Below are 14,540 nucleotides of genomic sequence, written 5' to 3' on the forward strand. Positions count from 1 at the left end.
TTAATGCTAGTGGTAATACTACTACTAATAAAAATAGCTACCATTAGTTGAGTCTTTTCTATGTGCCGGGCACTGTGCCATGTGCTTTACATTTGCCTCATTTACTTGTCACAACAACCCTATTATTACTAAGTTTTGTTATTCCCACTTTAACAATGAAGGAATCGGGGTTCAGAGAGGATTAGCAACCAGCCAAGGTCATAAGCTGGTTAAGTGGTTGGACTGGGATTCCACCCTAAGGCCACTTGCATTCAAAATTTAGGCACTAAAAGTCCATGCAATTCTTGTTGCTGGAACTTACACTCCCAATGAAAATACTGCCCTCAGAATTCTACACATTCCCACCCTGTTTAAAGGGACTGGAGGGAAAGTGGAATATATAGAAAGGGGCAAAATGGCTGCAGTCCTCAAGGATGTTACCATACAGTAGGGAAAACAAATGCACAATGAAATATATGACAAAATAAAACCTGATGACAGATTAGAAATAAATTTCTGTAGACATGAGAGAGATTAATTCCAGTTGTGGGGAAAAAGAGTTTCATGGAAGAGACAGTATTTCAGAAGGAACTCTAAAGATGAGGAAATTTTTTCCACAGGTAAGAATAGCTCAGGAGAGTCATTCTAGGTGGAGGAATGGGTAGGAACAAAGACATGGAGTGGTGTGGGATGACGAGCGAGGACTCCAGGCGGGCTTCCATACATGGCTAAAGGACAGAGAAAAGATCAAAGAGATGGAGTATACCACGTTTTGGACAAGCAGAAAAGTGGGAAGAAAATAGAAACAACTTGCATACCTTGTGTTCTTGATGATCCAGTCAGAGCATTTCTTAGGTTAAGAAAGCCTTTAGGTGCAATGTTCAATATCAAATGTAGCTTTGTACTGATGCACTTTGCAGAATGCTACAGTCTTTTTTTTTTTTTCCCCTAGAATCTGGCATCACAAGCAATAACACCACCACCACCAAAATGAGTCCCTAAAACCTTCCAAGAACTACCCATTCTTCATGAGCCAGAAGGAATATACCTAAACATAACAAGACCCTATGGGAATGACCCCCGGGTGGCCAACACTCTTCATATTCTAGGATCTCCATCACCAGAAACAATGCCTTCTCACCCACCACCCTCACCCCAGTTCTCACTCTGGTTAAAATCTTGGGTTTCTTCTATTCCATTAGAGGAAGATCTGTCTCAGTGGAAATAGATTCACCAAGAAATAATAATTGCTAACATTTACAAGCCAGGGATGTCTGGGTGGTTCAAGTTGGTTTTAGTTTAGGTCCGACTCTTGGTTTTAGCTCAGGTCAAGATCTAATGGTTTGTGAGTTTGAGCCCTGAGTCAGGTTCTGCACTGACAGCATGGAGCCTGCTTGGGATTCTCTCTCTTTCTGTCCCTTCCTCACTCATGCATGTGTGCATGCTCGCTCTCTCTCAAAAATAAATAAACTTAAAAAAATATATTAGAAAAAAGCAACTTTCACCAGATGTAGAGAAATGAATAATTTTTTAAGGTAATCTATGGAATCCCTTTTTATATGTTCTGCTATGTTTTGCCACTGTGATATTTAAGACAGAACTCACACCTTATGCCCTTGACCTCACAGTAGGTGGAGTCTCCCGTCCTCTAGCACTGCTTATACTTGCATCTTTCCCCCACCAAATCCAATAGGACTCAGAATTTTAGTTCCATTTTCAAATTCTTCCAGGACATTGGAGCCACAAAGCCTATTGTTCTAGAACAGTTTAGTGATTCAAATGTGGTCCCAATCTAAGCCTCTTCTCATGGTTAAAGTGTGTGGAGATGGGATTAAGGAAAGGAGGCATGTTTACCTTAGGTTGACTACCCTTTGCACTTTTCATTACAATCTCATCACTATAGTCCAGCACTAGCAAATCCGACTCCTCCTGGGACTGGCCCTATTCAAGGAGGTGCGTACTGTCAATCTTGGCGCTACCCTTCTGGCATTCCTTTTATCCACCAGGAATATCTGATTTTCCCAACTTCTTTCCTTCTTCTTCTCCTTCTCCTCCTCCTCCTCCTCCTCCTCCTCCTCCTCTTCTTCTTCTTCTACCTCTTCTTCCTCTTCTAATGTTTTATTTATTTTTGAGAGAGAGAGGGAGACAGCATGAGCAGGGGAGGGTCAGAGAGAGAGGGAGACACAGAATCCAAAGACAGGCTCCAGGCTCTGAGCTGTCAGTACAGAGCCCAACGTGGAGCTCAAACCCCCAAGCTGTGAGATCATGACCTGAGCTGAAGTCAGACACTTAACTGACTGAGACACCCAGGCGCCCCTTCTTCTTTTTTTAAAGAAGGAATGCCTGGTAATAGAATTTTAACATAGCAATTTCATCAGCAGATCTTTGAAGACTGCTTTTTTTTTTTTTTTGAGAGAGACAGAGAGAATCAGTGGGGGAGGGGCAGAGAGAGAGGGTGACAGAGGGTCCAAAACAGGCTCCAGGCTCCATGCTGAGAGCAGAGAGCCTGATGTGGGACTCACATACACAAACCATGAGATCATGACTGGAAGTCTGACAGTCTGATCTTAACCAACTGAGCCACCTAGGTGCCCCTCCAAATTCATTGCTTCCTTGCTGGCCTTTTAGGCTGTTTTCTTGGGTCTTCTTGATGAGATTTCAGGCTTTGGGATATTGAGCTTTATGGAAGAAGATCCTTCCTATAGGCTTATCTTGAGTTGCTGAGACCTGCCTGGAGATTTAAAAACACACATTGACTGCATGATGTGATTTGTGTGATTAGGGTGAGAAAGAGGAAAAGAACAAATGAGAGAGTGGACAAGGGCACATATAATCTTCAAAAGGATAGAGACAGGCTATGGCCAAAGTTGAGATTTTGATTCTCATATCAAGATGGTGTAGACTAGAGAAGGGCTCTTTTCTGATCTTTCTCTTGAGGTTGACTTAACATTTTCAGATTCCTCAGCTCTACCAGCATGGGCCCTACAGATTTTTCTCTTATTCTAGTGCCCCTTCAGTCTTTATATTGAGCTTGGCCTTGTTGACACATTTTTAAAAAATGTTTATTTGTTTTGAGAGGGAGAGAAAGAGATCAGGGGGAGGGCCAGAGAGAGAGAGGAGAGGGAGAGAATTCTAAGCAGGCTCTGCACTGAACGCTTAACCAACTGAGCCACCCAGGTGCCTTTGACACTTAAGTATATGTTGACACATTTAAGTAAATTTTTTATTTTTAAAAATTTTGAAGACTTGTGTCTTCAAAAATATCTTCTCTTCACAAAAGACTGAAATATATAAAGTCGTTAGTGTTGCCTTTCAACACTGCTTCACATTCTCAATTTTCACTCCCATTTGTTGGCTCTTCATGCAACAAATGTTGAGTTCCCTGCTCTGTGCCTGGCCCTGTAAAGTCATGAAAAAAGGAGAGAAGGTTTTGACTCTCATGGAGCTTGCCTTCTGGTTGGGAGAATACAGACCCTATACAAGTAAATACTCATTGCTTCTGGAAAGGACTTTGGACCTCACTCTGAGTAGGATAGGGGTTAGCTCCATGCAGAAGAGTGATGGCCTTTTATTTTATTTTATTTTTAAATTTTTATTTATTTCTAGGAGAGAGAGAGAGAGACAGCATGAGCAAGGGAGGGTCAGAGAGCGAGGGAGACACAGACTCTGAAATTGGCTCCAGGCTCCGAGCTGGCAGTCAGCACAGAGCCCAACGCGGGGCTCGAACCCACGAACCGCGAGATCATGACCTAAGCAAAAGTCGGACGCTTACAGGCGCCCCAAGAGTGATGGCCTTTTAAAACGCTAGCCCTGGCTACTGCATGGAGAATGGTTAGCTGTATGGAGACTAGTAAGAAAACTATTGGAATAGCCCAGTGAGAAATAATGGTGGCTTAGATTAAGGTCACTAACCAGAAAGGTGGTGAGAAGTGGTCCTATCTGGGGATGTATTTTCAAAGAAGGATTTAATGTCAGGATTTAATGTCAGATTGGACAAAGGTATGAAAGAAAGAGAGTAGTGAAGGATGGAACTAAGGTTTTAGGCTTGAACAACCAGGTAAATCGAGTTTAATTGAAATGGGGTGGAGAGCCTAAGGTTCAGGTTAGGTGTAAGTGAATGAAGAGTCCCGTTTTGGATCCTTTCAGATCTCCAAATGGAGATGTCTAGGTGGCAATGGCATCCAAGAGAGGGTGAAAGCTGAAATTCCACATTTGGAACTTGTCACACACATGGAATTAAGAGCTGCAGCTCAGCATAAGCATATGGAGGGAGTGCGTGAAAGTACATGAAGAAAGAGAAGATTCATAACCAAAATGGAATGGAATAACTAAAAATTAAATAGTTGAGGTTATTTTGTTTAACATTATACGTGCTCGCATGCCAAACATTATTACAAAGGCTGCAGTTATATCTAAAGGAATCTCATATTGTTAGCCAAATTTTTATAAGCATTTATTGGCTCAAAAAGGATGACACCAGGGTTTTGGGCCTGAGAAACTAGAAGACTGAAGTTGTAACGTGCTGATTTGGGGAAAGATCTGGAATAGATTTGTGTGGGGTGTGGTCAGGGCAAGATATCAAAACTTCAGCAAATCAAATGGAGATGTTGAATGGGCTGTAAGATAAAAAAGAAGGAATTCAGGGGGAAAGGGCTGGTTTGAGATTAAATTTGGTGTTGTCAACATCTAGATAGTGTATAAAGCTATTGTACATTTCAGCAGTAAGGGTATGGATGTCATCTCCAAAAGCGTGAGTGTAGTTAGAGAAAAGATAATCAAGGATTGTCCCTGTGGGCTCTCCAATGTCTAGAAATGGAAAATATATGGAAGAATTGGAAAAGACACAGTAAGGTAAGGAAGGAGAAAGCAGAAGTGTTATCTAATACACCAAATTGCCTTAAATATTACAAGTACTTAATACATCACATAGTCACAAATTCTTTTAAAACTTTGCCTTAAATATTACAAGTACTTAATACATCACATAGTCACAAATTCTTTTAAAACTTTGCCTTAAATATTACAAGTACTTAATACATCACATAGTCACAAATTCTTTTAAAACTTTGCCTTAAATATTACAAGTACTTAATACATCACATAGTCACAAATTTTTTTTAAAACTTAACACAAACAAGTATAGAGTCCCATGGGTTTGATTTCCATTGTCTCTGAATTTAATTCTAAATCTCCCTAGAATTATAGACACTTGCCTTTGGAAATAATTATGTCATCCAAATAATTTTAAGGTTGCTTTCCCAAAGGAATATTTTGGAATTATGCTTGCAGCTACACATGCCCAGCTAATTAGTGTTGCCCACTGACCAGAGATTTTGGCAGGATGATGCAGAAGCTGCAGACATCTATGCTCCTCACCATTACAAAATTGTGTAGTTATTAGACCTGACACTGTATCTTTTTTATTGTTAGTAAAGAAGCACAAATACATGTAATTGTGTTTAATATAATTGGTTCCCTTTGTAATTTTTTGCTTTTTATTGTATGTACTTCTGTTTGTTTGTTTGTTTGTTTTGAGGAGGGACTTTATTAGACTGCCAATGGGGATAATGGTGCAGAAAAGTGAAGAATCTCTGGTGTTTGGATCTGTGTGGTACATTCTTTCCATATACTTCTCACTTCTCAGCGCCGCACAGCTCTTAAAGATAGTACACTCATTTGCTACTGGATATCTTGGGGATTTGATCAATGACATTATCTTTGTTCAGAGTGTCTTTTCTCATCTGAGGTGTTATTTTTATTTATTTTTAATTTTTGTTTTAGAGAGAGAGAAAATGCATGTGAGTGGGTGGTGGAGGGGTAGAGGGAGAGAGAGAGAGAGAGTGCGAGAATTTTAAGCAGGCTCCACACTGAGCATGGAGCTCGATGGGAGGCTCTGTCTCACAACTGTGAGAACATGATCTGCACTGAAATCAAGAGTCCTTCACTTTAGGTAGTGAGGTCCGGTATTGTTACTTGTTTCTCCATGGCTTTTGAGGTTTTTCCAGGTTTTGAGTATTTCTTGGAGACACTTTCCCCACTCCAAAGTTATAAAAGTACTGTACTCTCCCACATTTTCTTCCAACATTTTTAAAAAAGAGTATTTCTTTTGAGAGAGAGACTGAGAGAGCAAGCAAAAGATAGAGAGAGAGGATCCCAAGCCGACTCAGCACTGTCAATGCAGAACCCAACGCAGACTTGAACCTGAGCTGAGATCAAGAGTCCAATGCTCAACTTACTGAGCCACCCAGGTGCCCCATCTTCCAACATTTCTATAGGGTTTTATTTTGTTTACATCCAGCACTTTAATCCAGTTGGAATTTGTTTTTATGTCTGTTATGATGTGTGAAACTGAATAAAGGAAACTTCACTGAAAATGGAGCAGGGAGCACTTACGCTCTGCCACTTGTTGTCAAATGCAGATCCCAACAGGAAGAGGCCTATTTCCTGCTCCAGCAGGAGGGGGAAAAATTTCTCCTTGCCTGGTAACAAGCTAGGCCAATAAGAAAATACTACAACTTAGCCAATGAGAAACTGTCACCACGTGGACTATCTCTTTCCTCCAATGGACTTTCATTCAAAGCAGTCTCCCCCCCCAAAAGTTCTCCTTTTCTCTCTAAAGTAACTTTCTTCTCCTTTGACCTCTGGACTTACTTATGGTTTGCCATGGGCTATAAGCCTTGAATTGCAATTCCTCTGCTATGCCCAAATAAATCCATTTTGCTGGTAAAATAACTGGCTGTTTTTACTCTTAAGGTTGATAGATACAAGGATCTAACTTCTTAAAAAAGTTTTTAACATTTTAATTCATTTTTGAAAGAGATGGAGCATGAGCGGGGGGAGAGCAGAGGAACAAAAGGAGACAGAGAATCTGAAGCAGGCTGCAAGTTCTGAGCTGTCAACACAGAGCTTGATGGAGGCATTGATGTGGGGCTCGAACTCACCAACCACAAGATCAATGACCTGAGCCAAAGTCGGACACTTAACTGACTGAGCCACCCAGGCACCCCATAAGGATCTAACTTTTTAATTTATTTGCCTACAATGATAGCTAAATATTTCAAAACTATGTATTGAAAAGTCAATCTCTTTCTCATCTATTTTTTAGAAGCTTTACTGAGGTATGATCGATATACAACAAACTTATTAAAAATATACAATTGGATACATTTTGACATATGTGTAGACACACAAAACCATCACCACAACCAAATAGTGAACTACTCTTATTTCTTTATATCTTCAATTTTATTTATCTTTTGTGTAGTTAACACATTCACAGAGTTGAAAATTTAAGGACATAAAATGTTTTACTGTAAAAGGTTTCATTACTCACACCTAACCCAAGCCTTGATCGTTCATTTCCCTCTCAAGAGGTAATCAATGTCTTCATCTTCTTTTGTATCTTTATAGAGATATTTATTTATATATATATTTATTATTTTTTAAAATTTAACTTATTTTTTAAGTAAACTCTACAAACCTCCTACATTAATTATTTTGGAATATTCTCTCACACCAACATAAATATGAGAAAGAAATTATAAAGATAAATTTCTCCATTGATTTTGGGGTTTTTTTCTTTCATTGAAATGATTTAGAAATAATCTTTAATATAATCTCATGGATAATTCTTAATTCAAACTTCAGCGGCTTTCAGTAGCAATTTCAACACCAAGTTTAACTTTTTCCAGTGGTACTTGTTTCAGGACAGCATCATCTAGCTTTCTGGGCAGCTGTCACACAGTTTGGGCCCCATCTGACTCTCTCACCTCAAATTAACTAACCCCAAAATGGTGCCAACCTGCCTGCATAGTTCCCTCTCCATCGTGTCTGTCTGACTTTCTTTCTTTCTTTCTTTCTTTCTTTCTTTTTCTTTCTTTCTTTCTTTCTTTCTTTCTTACAATAGTTAATTTTATTTGTTCAAGGGCTTATATTGCAAGCCCTAAACCAAGCATGGGCTTCAATTCTGTGAGCCCAGATTCACATATTCAGGAGGATAAAAGCAAACTGTGTTCCATGTATATGGATGAAAAACTAAAGGCTCACGGTTAACCACTTTGTAGTTTTAAATTTCTACAGCTTAGAAGCCAGAAGTCACAGGTCTTTTAGGTCTTTCTGGATGTCCCACAAAATATTTGCACTTTTCTTGAGCTGAGCAACCTCATCAACCTTCAGCTTCTGGCTGATAACACTGGTTAATCCCCCAGCATTCAGGATGCATGAAAGGCTCAGGAAGACTTCCTTCTCAATGCCATATATTCCTTTCACCATTGTTGACACTGGATGGATCCTGGATAGATTTTTGAACATAGATTCAATGAGATCAGCCACACTTAATCCAGTATAACTGGATGACTTCATAGGCACTTTCAACCACAATCTTATGCAGTTCCTTCCAATTTCACTGTCATTGTCTGTTCCCATTTCTGGATTCAGTTCCTGGAGAGAAACGCCTGCCACATTCACTCCAATCCACACAGCCATACTTGAGTCACCATGTTCTCCCAAAATACATCCATGGCAGCTGCTGGGACCAATGCCAAGTTTTTCAGCCATAAGATAGTGAAATCTAGCAGAACCCAGATTACATCCACTTCCAACCACACCATGCTTGGGTAGACCACGTAGCCTCCAGGTAACATATGTAAAAATATCCACTGGGTTGGAGACCACAATTATGATACAGTCAGGACTGTACTTGACTATTTGAGAAATAATGAATTTGAAGACATTAACATTCCTCTGCACCAGGTTGAACCGGCTCCCTCCCTCCTGCTGGCAGACTCCTGCGGTTACCACCACAATCTTAGAATTGGCGGTCATGGAGCAATTTTTATCTGCCACAATTTTACGTGTCTGAAGAAATAAGCTCCCATTTTGCAGATCCATCATTTCTCCTTCAAGTTTGTCTTCCCAAACACCCACAAGGGCAAGCTCATCAGCCAGAGACTTTCCCAGAATGCTGATGGCACATGCCATCCCAACTTGTCTAACACCTACTACAGTGATCTTATTGTTTGGGACAGTTGCCTCTTCTCCTGCGACTGGTGCAGTCAGTTTCTCCTTAAGAGTTGCCATTGTGCCCAGAGGGAAACAGCTGTAAGAGTCATGCGAAGAAGATGATGTCAGCTGCGTGCCTCTCCTTCCACACAGGATCTCCATCATGTGTTTTTCTTGTGTTTGATGGTGTCTATGGGATTATTGCTGTGGACCCTAAAACTGGGAGAGGAAGACTGGTACCTTTTATGGTTTGCTGAACTCAAAGCTGGAATTATCCAGGACCATTCATCTACATCTGTTCTACAACCCCATGAGATCTGGCTGCATTAAAACTGACCAGTCATTTGGATGGAACATGTCTCTTCAAGGATCACCGAGCTCCTCCTAATCCACATGTTCCTCTAGGTGGTAGATCCCCCATAGCCTTACAACTCTTGTGCCCCATCCTGTGGAATTCCAGGGCAGGGGCTTTCTTCCCAAACATATGTTCTGAAACAAAATAGTGCTTACTTTTATTTGTTTATTTTATTTATTTATTTTTTTTTTTTACAAATAGTTTATTGTCAAATTAGTTTCCACATAACACTCAGTGCTCATCCCCACAAGTGTCCTCCTCCATGCCCATCCCCCCTCCCCCCACATCCATCAGTCCTCAGTTTTTGTCAGCATTCAAGAGTCTCTCATGGTTTGCCTCTCTCCCTTTCCCCCACCATTTCCCCCCTTCTTCTCCCCCTTGTTCCTCCGTCAAGTTCCTCCTAATCCTCCTATACGTGCAAACATATGATATTTGTCCTTCTCTGCCTGACTTATTTCGCTCAGCATAACACCCTCAAGGTCCATCCATGTTGCTACACATGGCCAGATTTCATTGTTTCTCATTGCCATGTAGTATTCCATGGTATAGATAAACCACATCTTCTTGATCCATTCATCCGTTGATGGACACTTAGGCTCTTTCCATGTTTTAGCTATTGTGGAGAGTGCTGCTATGAACATTGGGGTACATGTGCTCCTATGCATCAGCATTTCTGTATCCCTTGGGTAAATTCCTAGCAGTGCTATTGCTGGGTCATAGGGGAGTTCTATTGTTAGTTTCCTGAGGAACCTCCACACTGTTTTCCAGAGGGGCTGTACCAGTAAATAGTGCTTACTTTTAAATCTCTGTCTTAATATGGTAGGTGCCCATAGGAAGAGAAAGAATAGTCTTAACTGTACGTCATTACTAGAATCAGAAGAGTGAATTTGTTTTTGAATGTGCTGATGAAAAGAAATTCAGCTTTGTTGCATCACCTCCTAAAGAACTAATGCAAGTCATGATTACAACAAGCTTTTATGATCTTTCTGGTGTGTGTGTGTATGTGTGTGTGTGGTTTTCTTTCCCTGCCTTTCTTTTCTTTCTCTCTTTCTTTCCTTCTTTCTTTTTTAGTTTAAAACTCATTCTCTATCTTTGTGCTACTGAGTTCAAACACACTCCGCCTAAGAGCTTGTTAATGTTCATTACAGTATCTGTGTTGAAGTTTGGGAGGTCCATAGAACTTAATTAGAAAGAAAGTTGGCTCTAATTTGGTCTTTTAGTACGGTGTCCCCACTTGAAAAAATAAAGACTGGCTGTTTGAAGACCCTTAAAAATTATTCTTTAGTTTCCTCTTGATTTGTGTTTATTGCTCAAAGTTTTCCCAGGGGAGAGCAGGAGGCAACCACAGGACAGTTAAGGCGTTCTGTTCTATTCCTTTTCCATCGAAGGGCTCCAGATAACAGCCCTAGAGAAAGGAACACATTCAGGCCTCACAGCAGGATGTCAGTACTTTATAATAACCTCTCCCACAGCCTGAAGCTCCCAGCACTATTCACTTTGTACTAGTACCCTTGACCCAGCACAAAGGAAGACTTTCAAAGTCCCTGGACCCCACATCCCTGCTGAGAACCCAGGACGCAGGATGCTGCACAGCAGTCTTCAAAAAGCCCCCTAATTTTATTTCCATCTCTGATTTTTGGGCCAGAGTCTTCTGCTTGAACAAGGGGGAGAACAGCTGTGTAAATAACTACAGATGACTGCAGTGAGCTGAATGCTTTCCCCAACTACCCGCTATGCTCATGTAGGCGCTCTGCTGATGGTGTAGATGGATAAAGACATGGACCAAATGTGCTGCAATATATGATATTTTTCAGGGAGAAAATTGGTATTAAGCACCGAGAAGAGTGTTCTGTATAAAATAGGGCTTCTGGGCCACCGGGTAACCAGAAACAGTTAACTGAATCGTATTATCGTAGTTAGGAACATTCAAAAAGCCCGTTTTCCTAAAAACCGATCAATCATCCATCCAGCAAACATTTACTGAGTGTCTATTACATACAAAGCACGTTTCTAAGTGTTTAAGGGAACACTTGGCAAACCTCAGGGAGATCTGTCTGTGCCTTTAGGCCTACAGATCAGAGCAAAGGGATAAGTAGTAACTAAAAGTATAATTTCTGAAGTTCTAACTCCATTCCCTACTAGTTGTGTGTCCTTGGACAAGTTGCACACGCTTTCTGAGCTTCGGTTTCCTCACCTCTAACATTTGTTTACTCATAATACCGTTGTGAAGATTAAATGATGTACTGCTCAGAGTCTGCCACATAACAAACTTCCAATGTAAAGATTAGCTGCCTCATAGGACATAGATTAAGCTGATGCAGGAAACAAGTCCCTCCCCAAATTCAGTAGCATAGCATAGTAGAAGTTTATTTCTCTGTCCAGCGCTGGGAGGTGCAGGGCTGTAAGGGTATCTCTATCACTTTCAACGTGTAGCTTCATCTCCAAGATCAAGATGGTTGCTCTGGCTCCTACCGCGTCCCTGCCAGCAAGAGAAAGAGAAGGTCAGAGGAGAGTATAACCAGGTATTGCTTTTAAAGGTATAACCCAGAAGTGGCACATACTATTTCTTGTTACATTCCATTTGCCAGAACTTAGTCATGTGATTGTGTCAAGCTGGATTAGAAGGAAGGGAAATGTAGTGTCTAGCTGGCCATGGGGTCAGCTAAAACTCATAACTTCTGTTGTGTGAGATGGTGGGCCACAAACCATCCCAGCCACAGCCAGCATTATGACCTGCTCATAGGACTCATGATGGTCACTGCTGGAGGAGCCTTGGAAGACCACTGGAGGTAGACTCCTGGACACAGAGGTAGGGAGGGGGAAAAAACGTTCCAATGGAGGGATAGAGAGCTCAGAGACATCAAAGAGGGGATTGTTTAGAGTATACTGAGAAGTCTGGATTATCTGGGGTGTAGCATGCAATAACAGAACTGTGTGGGGAAGCAAAGCCAGAGCATAGGTTAGCAGCAGCTCGTGAAGGGCCTCACACATCTGTACTGTATTTTTCAGGCAGTGAAGAGATACTACAGATTTCCTTAGTAGGGGAGGTGCTTTAAGAACATATGTGACTATGGAGAATAGACAGAAAGTGAATGACCAATTGGAGAAGTCATTTAAATAAACCAGGGATAAGATTTTGAGGGCCTGAACTAGGTGGTAAGTGGTGGTGAGATTGCTAAAATAGAGTCAGATGAGGGGCACCTTTGGAAATAGTATTAACAGGATATGGGAACCAACTGAGTACGGGCACAAAGAAAGTAGGTCAAGAATGACCCCAAATTTTTGTTTTTATCAGGACAGTGATGCCATTAAAAAGGACAGGGAAGGGGTGCCTGGATTGGCGATTGAGTGTCTGACTCTGGATTTCAGCTCAAGTCATGATCTCACAGTTCATAAGTTGGAGCCCCACAAGGGGCTCTATGCTGACTGTGCAGAGCCTGCTTGGGATTCTCTCTCTCCCCCTCTCTCTGTCCCTCTCCTTTTCAAAATAAATAAATAAACATTAAAAAAAAACACGACAGGAAAGTCAGGAAGGGAAGACAGAAAAGCTAGGGTGGGGTAATGTCTTATGAGCCAGTGAAGGAGAGAGTTTCACAGTACCCTTATAATTAAACTTATTTTGGGGGGAGATAATTCCTTAATGTCTGCTCCTCCACTAGACTGTAAACTCATCCGTAGCTGCATAACAAACCATCTCAAATTTTGTGGCATGAAACAAGAAAAAAAAGGTCATTTATTATTATCTTTCATGGGTCTGAGGGTTGACTAGACTTAGCTAGGTGATTATCACTCAGGATCTCTCATTCAGTTAAAAGCCAGACAAGGGGAGGAGCTGGAATCATCTCAAACATTCACATGTTTGGAAGTAGATAGTGGCTATCAGCTGAGACTACAGCTGGGACTATTGGCCTGGGTTTCTTCATAGCATAGTGAATGGGGTCTAAGAACACGTGTCCTAGAGAAAGCCAAGGAGAAGCTGTATTATTATCGCTGAGTCACTCAGGGCATTTCAACTGCACTCAGTTCATTAGAAGTGAGTTACGTAGGCCAATCATATTTCAGGGCTTGATGGGAGGAATGTGCAAACATTTGTGGACATGTTTTAACCTACCACATTCGGTGAAGGACAGGCCTTAACTCTGCCATTTTTTAAACCACTATATTACTAATGTTTAGGAAAAAGTAGAATGTGGTGTGGTCAATGAAAGTTTGAACAAGTGAATGAAGAGAAAAATCAACATGTTTCAGTGCCACAGATTATTCATGATAAAGATGAGGGAATATTGGCTTTTATTATTTATTATGAGCTGACCACCTGTATGGCCATCATGTTTAGGTGGGGAACTCAATTCTCAGCAGCTGTCATTAATACCACAGGGGAGCAAGAGCATTACAATCCCCTTCTTCTTTAAAAAAGAATAAATGTTTTTTTAACATTTATTCAACATTATAACCCCCTTCTTATAGGGTTGTTGGCTCCTGAGCATGGTACAAGTGGATCTGAAAGTCATTAAAAGATAAACTGAGGCATAATGATCATTTTAAGAATTTACTTGAGCAAAAATCTGCTTGAATGGGCAACTTCCAATCTGGCAGATAGAAAGGAGTTCCAAGGAGCTGTACAAAATGAGAGACTTTAAAAGGCAGAAAAGAGCAGGAACAAAGAAGTTATAGGAAGCAAAAAGCGGGTTATTTATTGCAAAATGACTTTCCGTTAGGGTAGGGCAGGGTTCTGTCGGGCAGGTTACCTAACTGGTGCTGATCCAGTGATTCCTGAGTGACTGAGTTAAGATTCTACTTTTCTGAGAGCACAAACTGTAATTCTCATTTTGGTGACGTGGGGCTAAGTGTAAGCAACTCCAGTCTGGTTTCTAAGTCAGTCCCAGTCTCACCCTAAACCCACTCTGGTTCCTTAATTGGACCCAGCTTGACCCAGACCAGTTTCTAAGTCGGACCCAGTCTGACTCTAGCTAGTTTCCCACCCAGCCCACCTCCAGAGGTAGTGAGGAAGCGGCCAGCCCAAAGGGGCTCCACAGGTACCTAAGTTTGGTTAGGTATCAAATGGTCCACTGCCCCAGGGGACCATTAGGGTCTCCTCAGTTCCCTCTTCTGATACTAAAACTGTTAGAAGGTAAACTGAGGCATATTAAACATTTTAAGAATTTGAGCAAAAATTGATTTAAATTGGGCAGCACCCAATCCAGCA

The 14,540-nt window shown here is 41.1% G+C and overlaps 1 protein-coding gene and 1 long non-coding RNA gene across 2 annotated transcripts; both read right to left on the reverse strand.

The window, feature by feature from the left end:
* Window positions 1-8,073: 8,073 nt before the first annotated feature.
* Window positions 8,074-9,057, reverse strand: LOC144231051 (L-lactate dehydrogenase B chain-like). The gene is given in 3 exon segments (XM_077763431.1): window positions 8,074-8,323; window positions 8,325-8,382; window positions 8,385-9,057. Coding segments are annotated over 3 exon segments (981 nt in total).
* Window positions 9,058-11,680: 2,623 nt separating this feature from the next.
* On the reverse strand, window positions 11,681-11,975 carry LOC144231055 (uncharacterized). Its single transcript, XR_013334973.1, has 2 exons — window positions 11,896-11,975; window positions 11,681-11,813 (listed from the first exon to the last, which is right to left on the reverse strand). It is a non-coding gene; the product is annotated as an uncharacterized LOC144231055 (long non-coding RNA).
* Window positions 11,976-14,540: the final 2,565 nt, after the last annotated feature.

The sequence above is a fragment of the Crocuta crocuta genome, unplaced genomic scaffold (assembly GCF_008692635.1).
Source record: "Crocuta crocuta isolate KB4526 unplaced genomic scaffold, BGI_CrCroc_1.0 scaffold4, whole genome shotgun sequence".
NCBI lineage: Eukaryota > Metazoa > Chordata > Mammalia > Carnivora > Hyaenidae > Crocuta > Crocuta crocuta.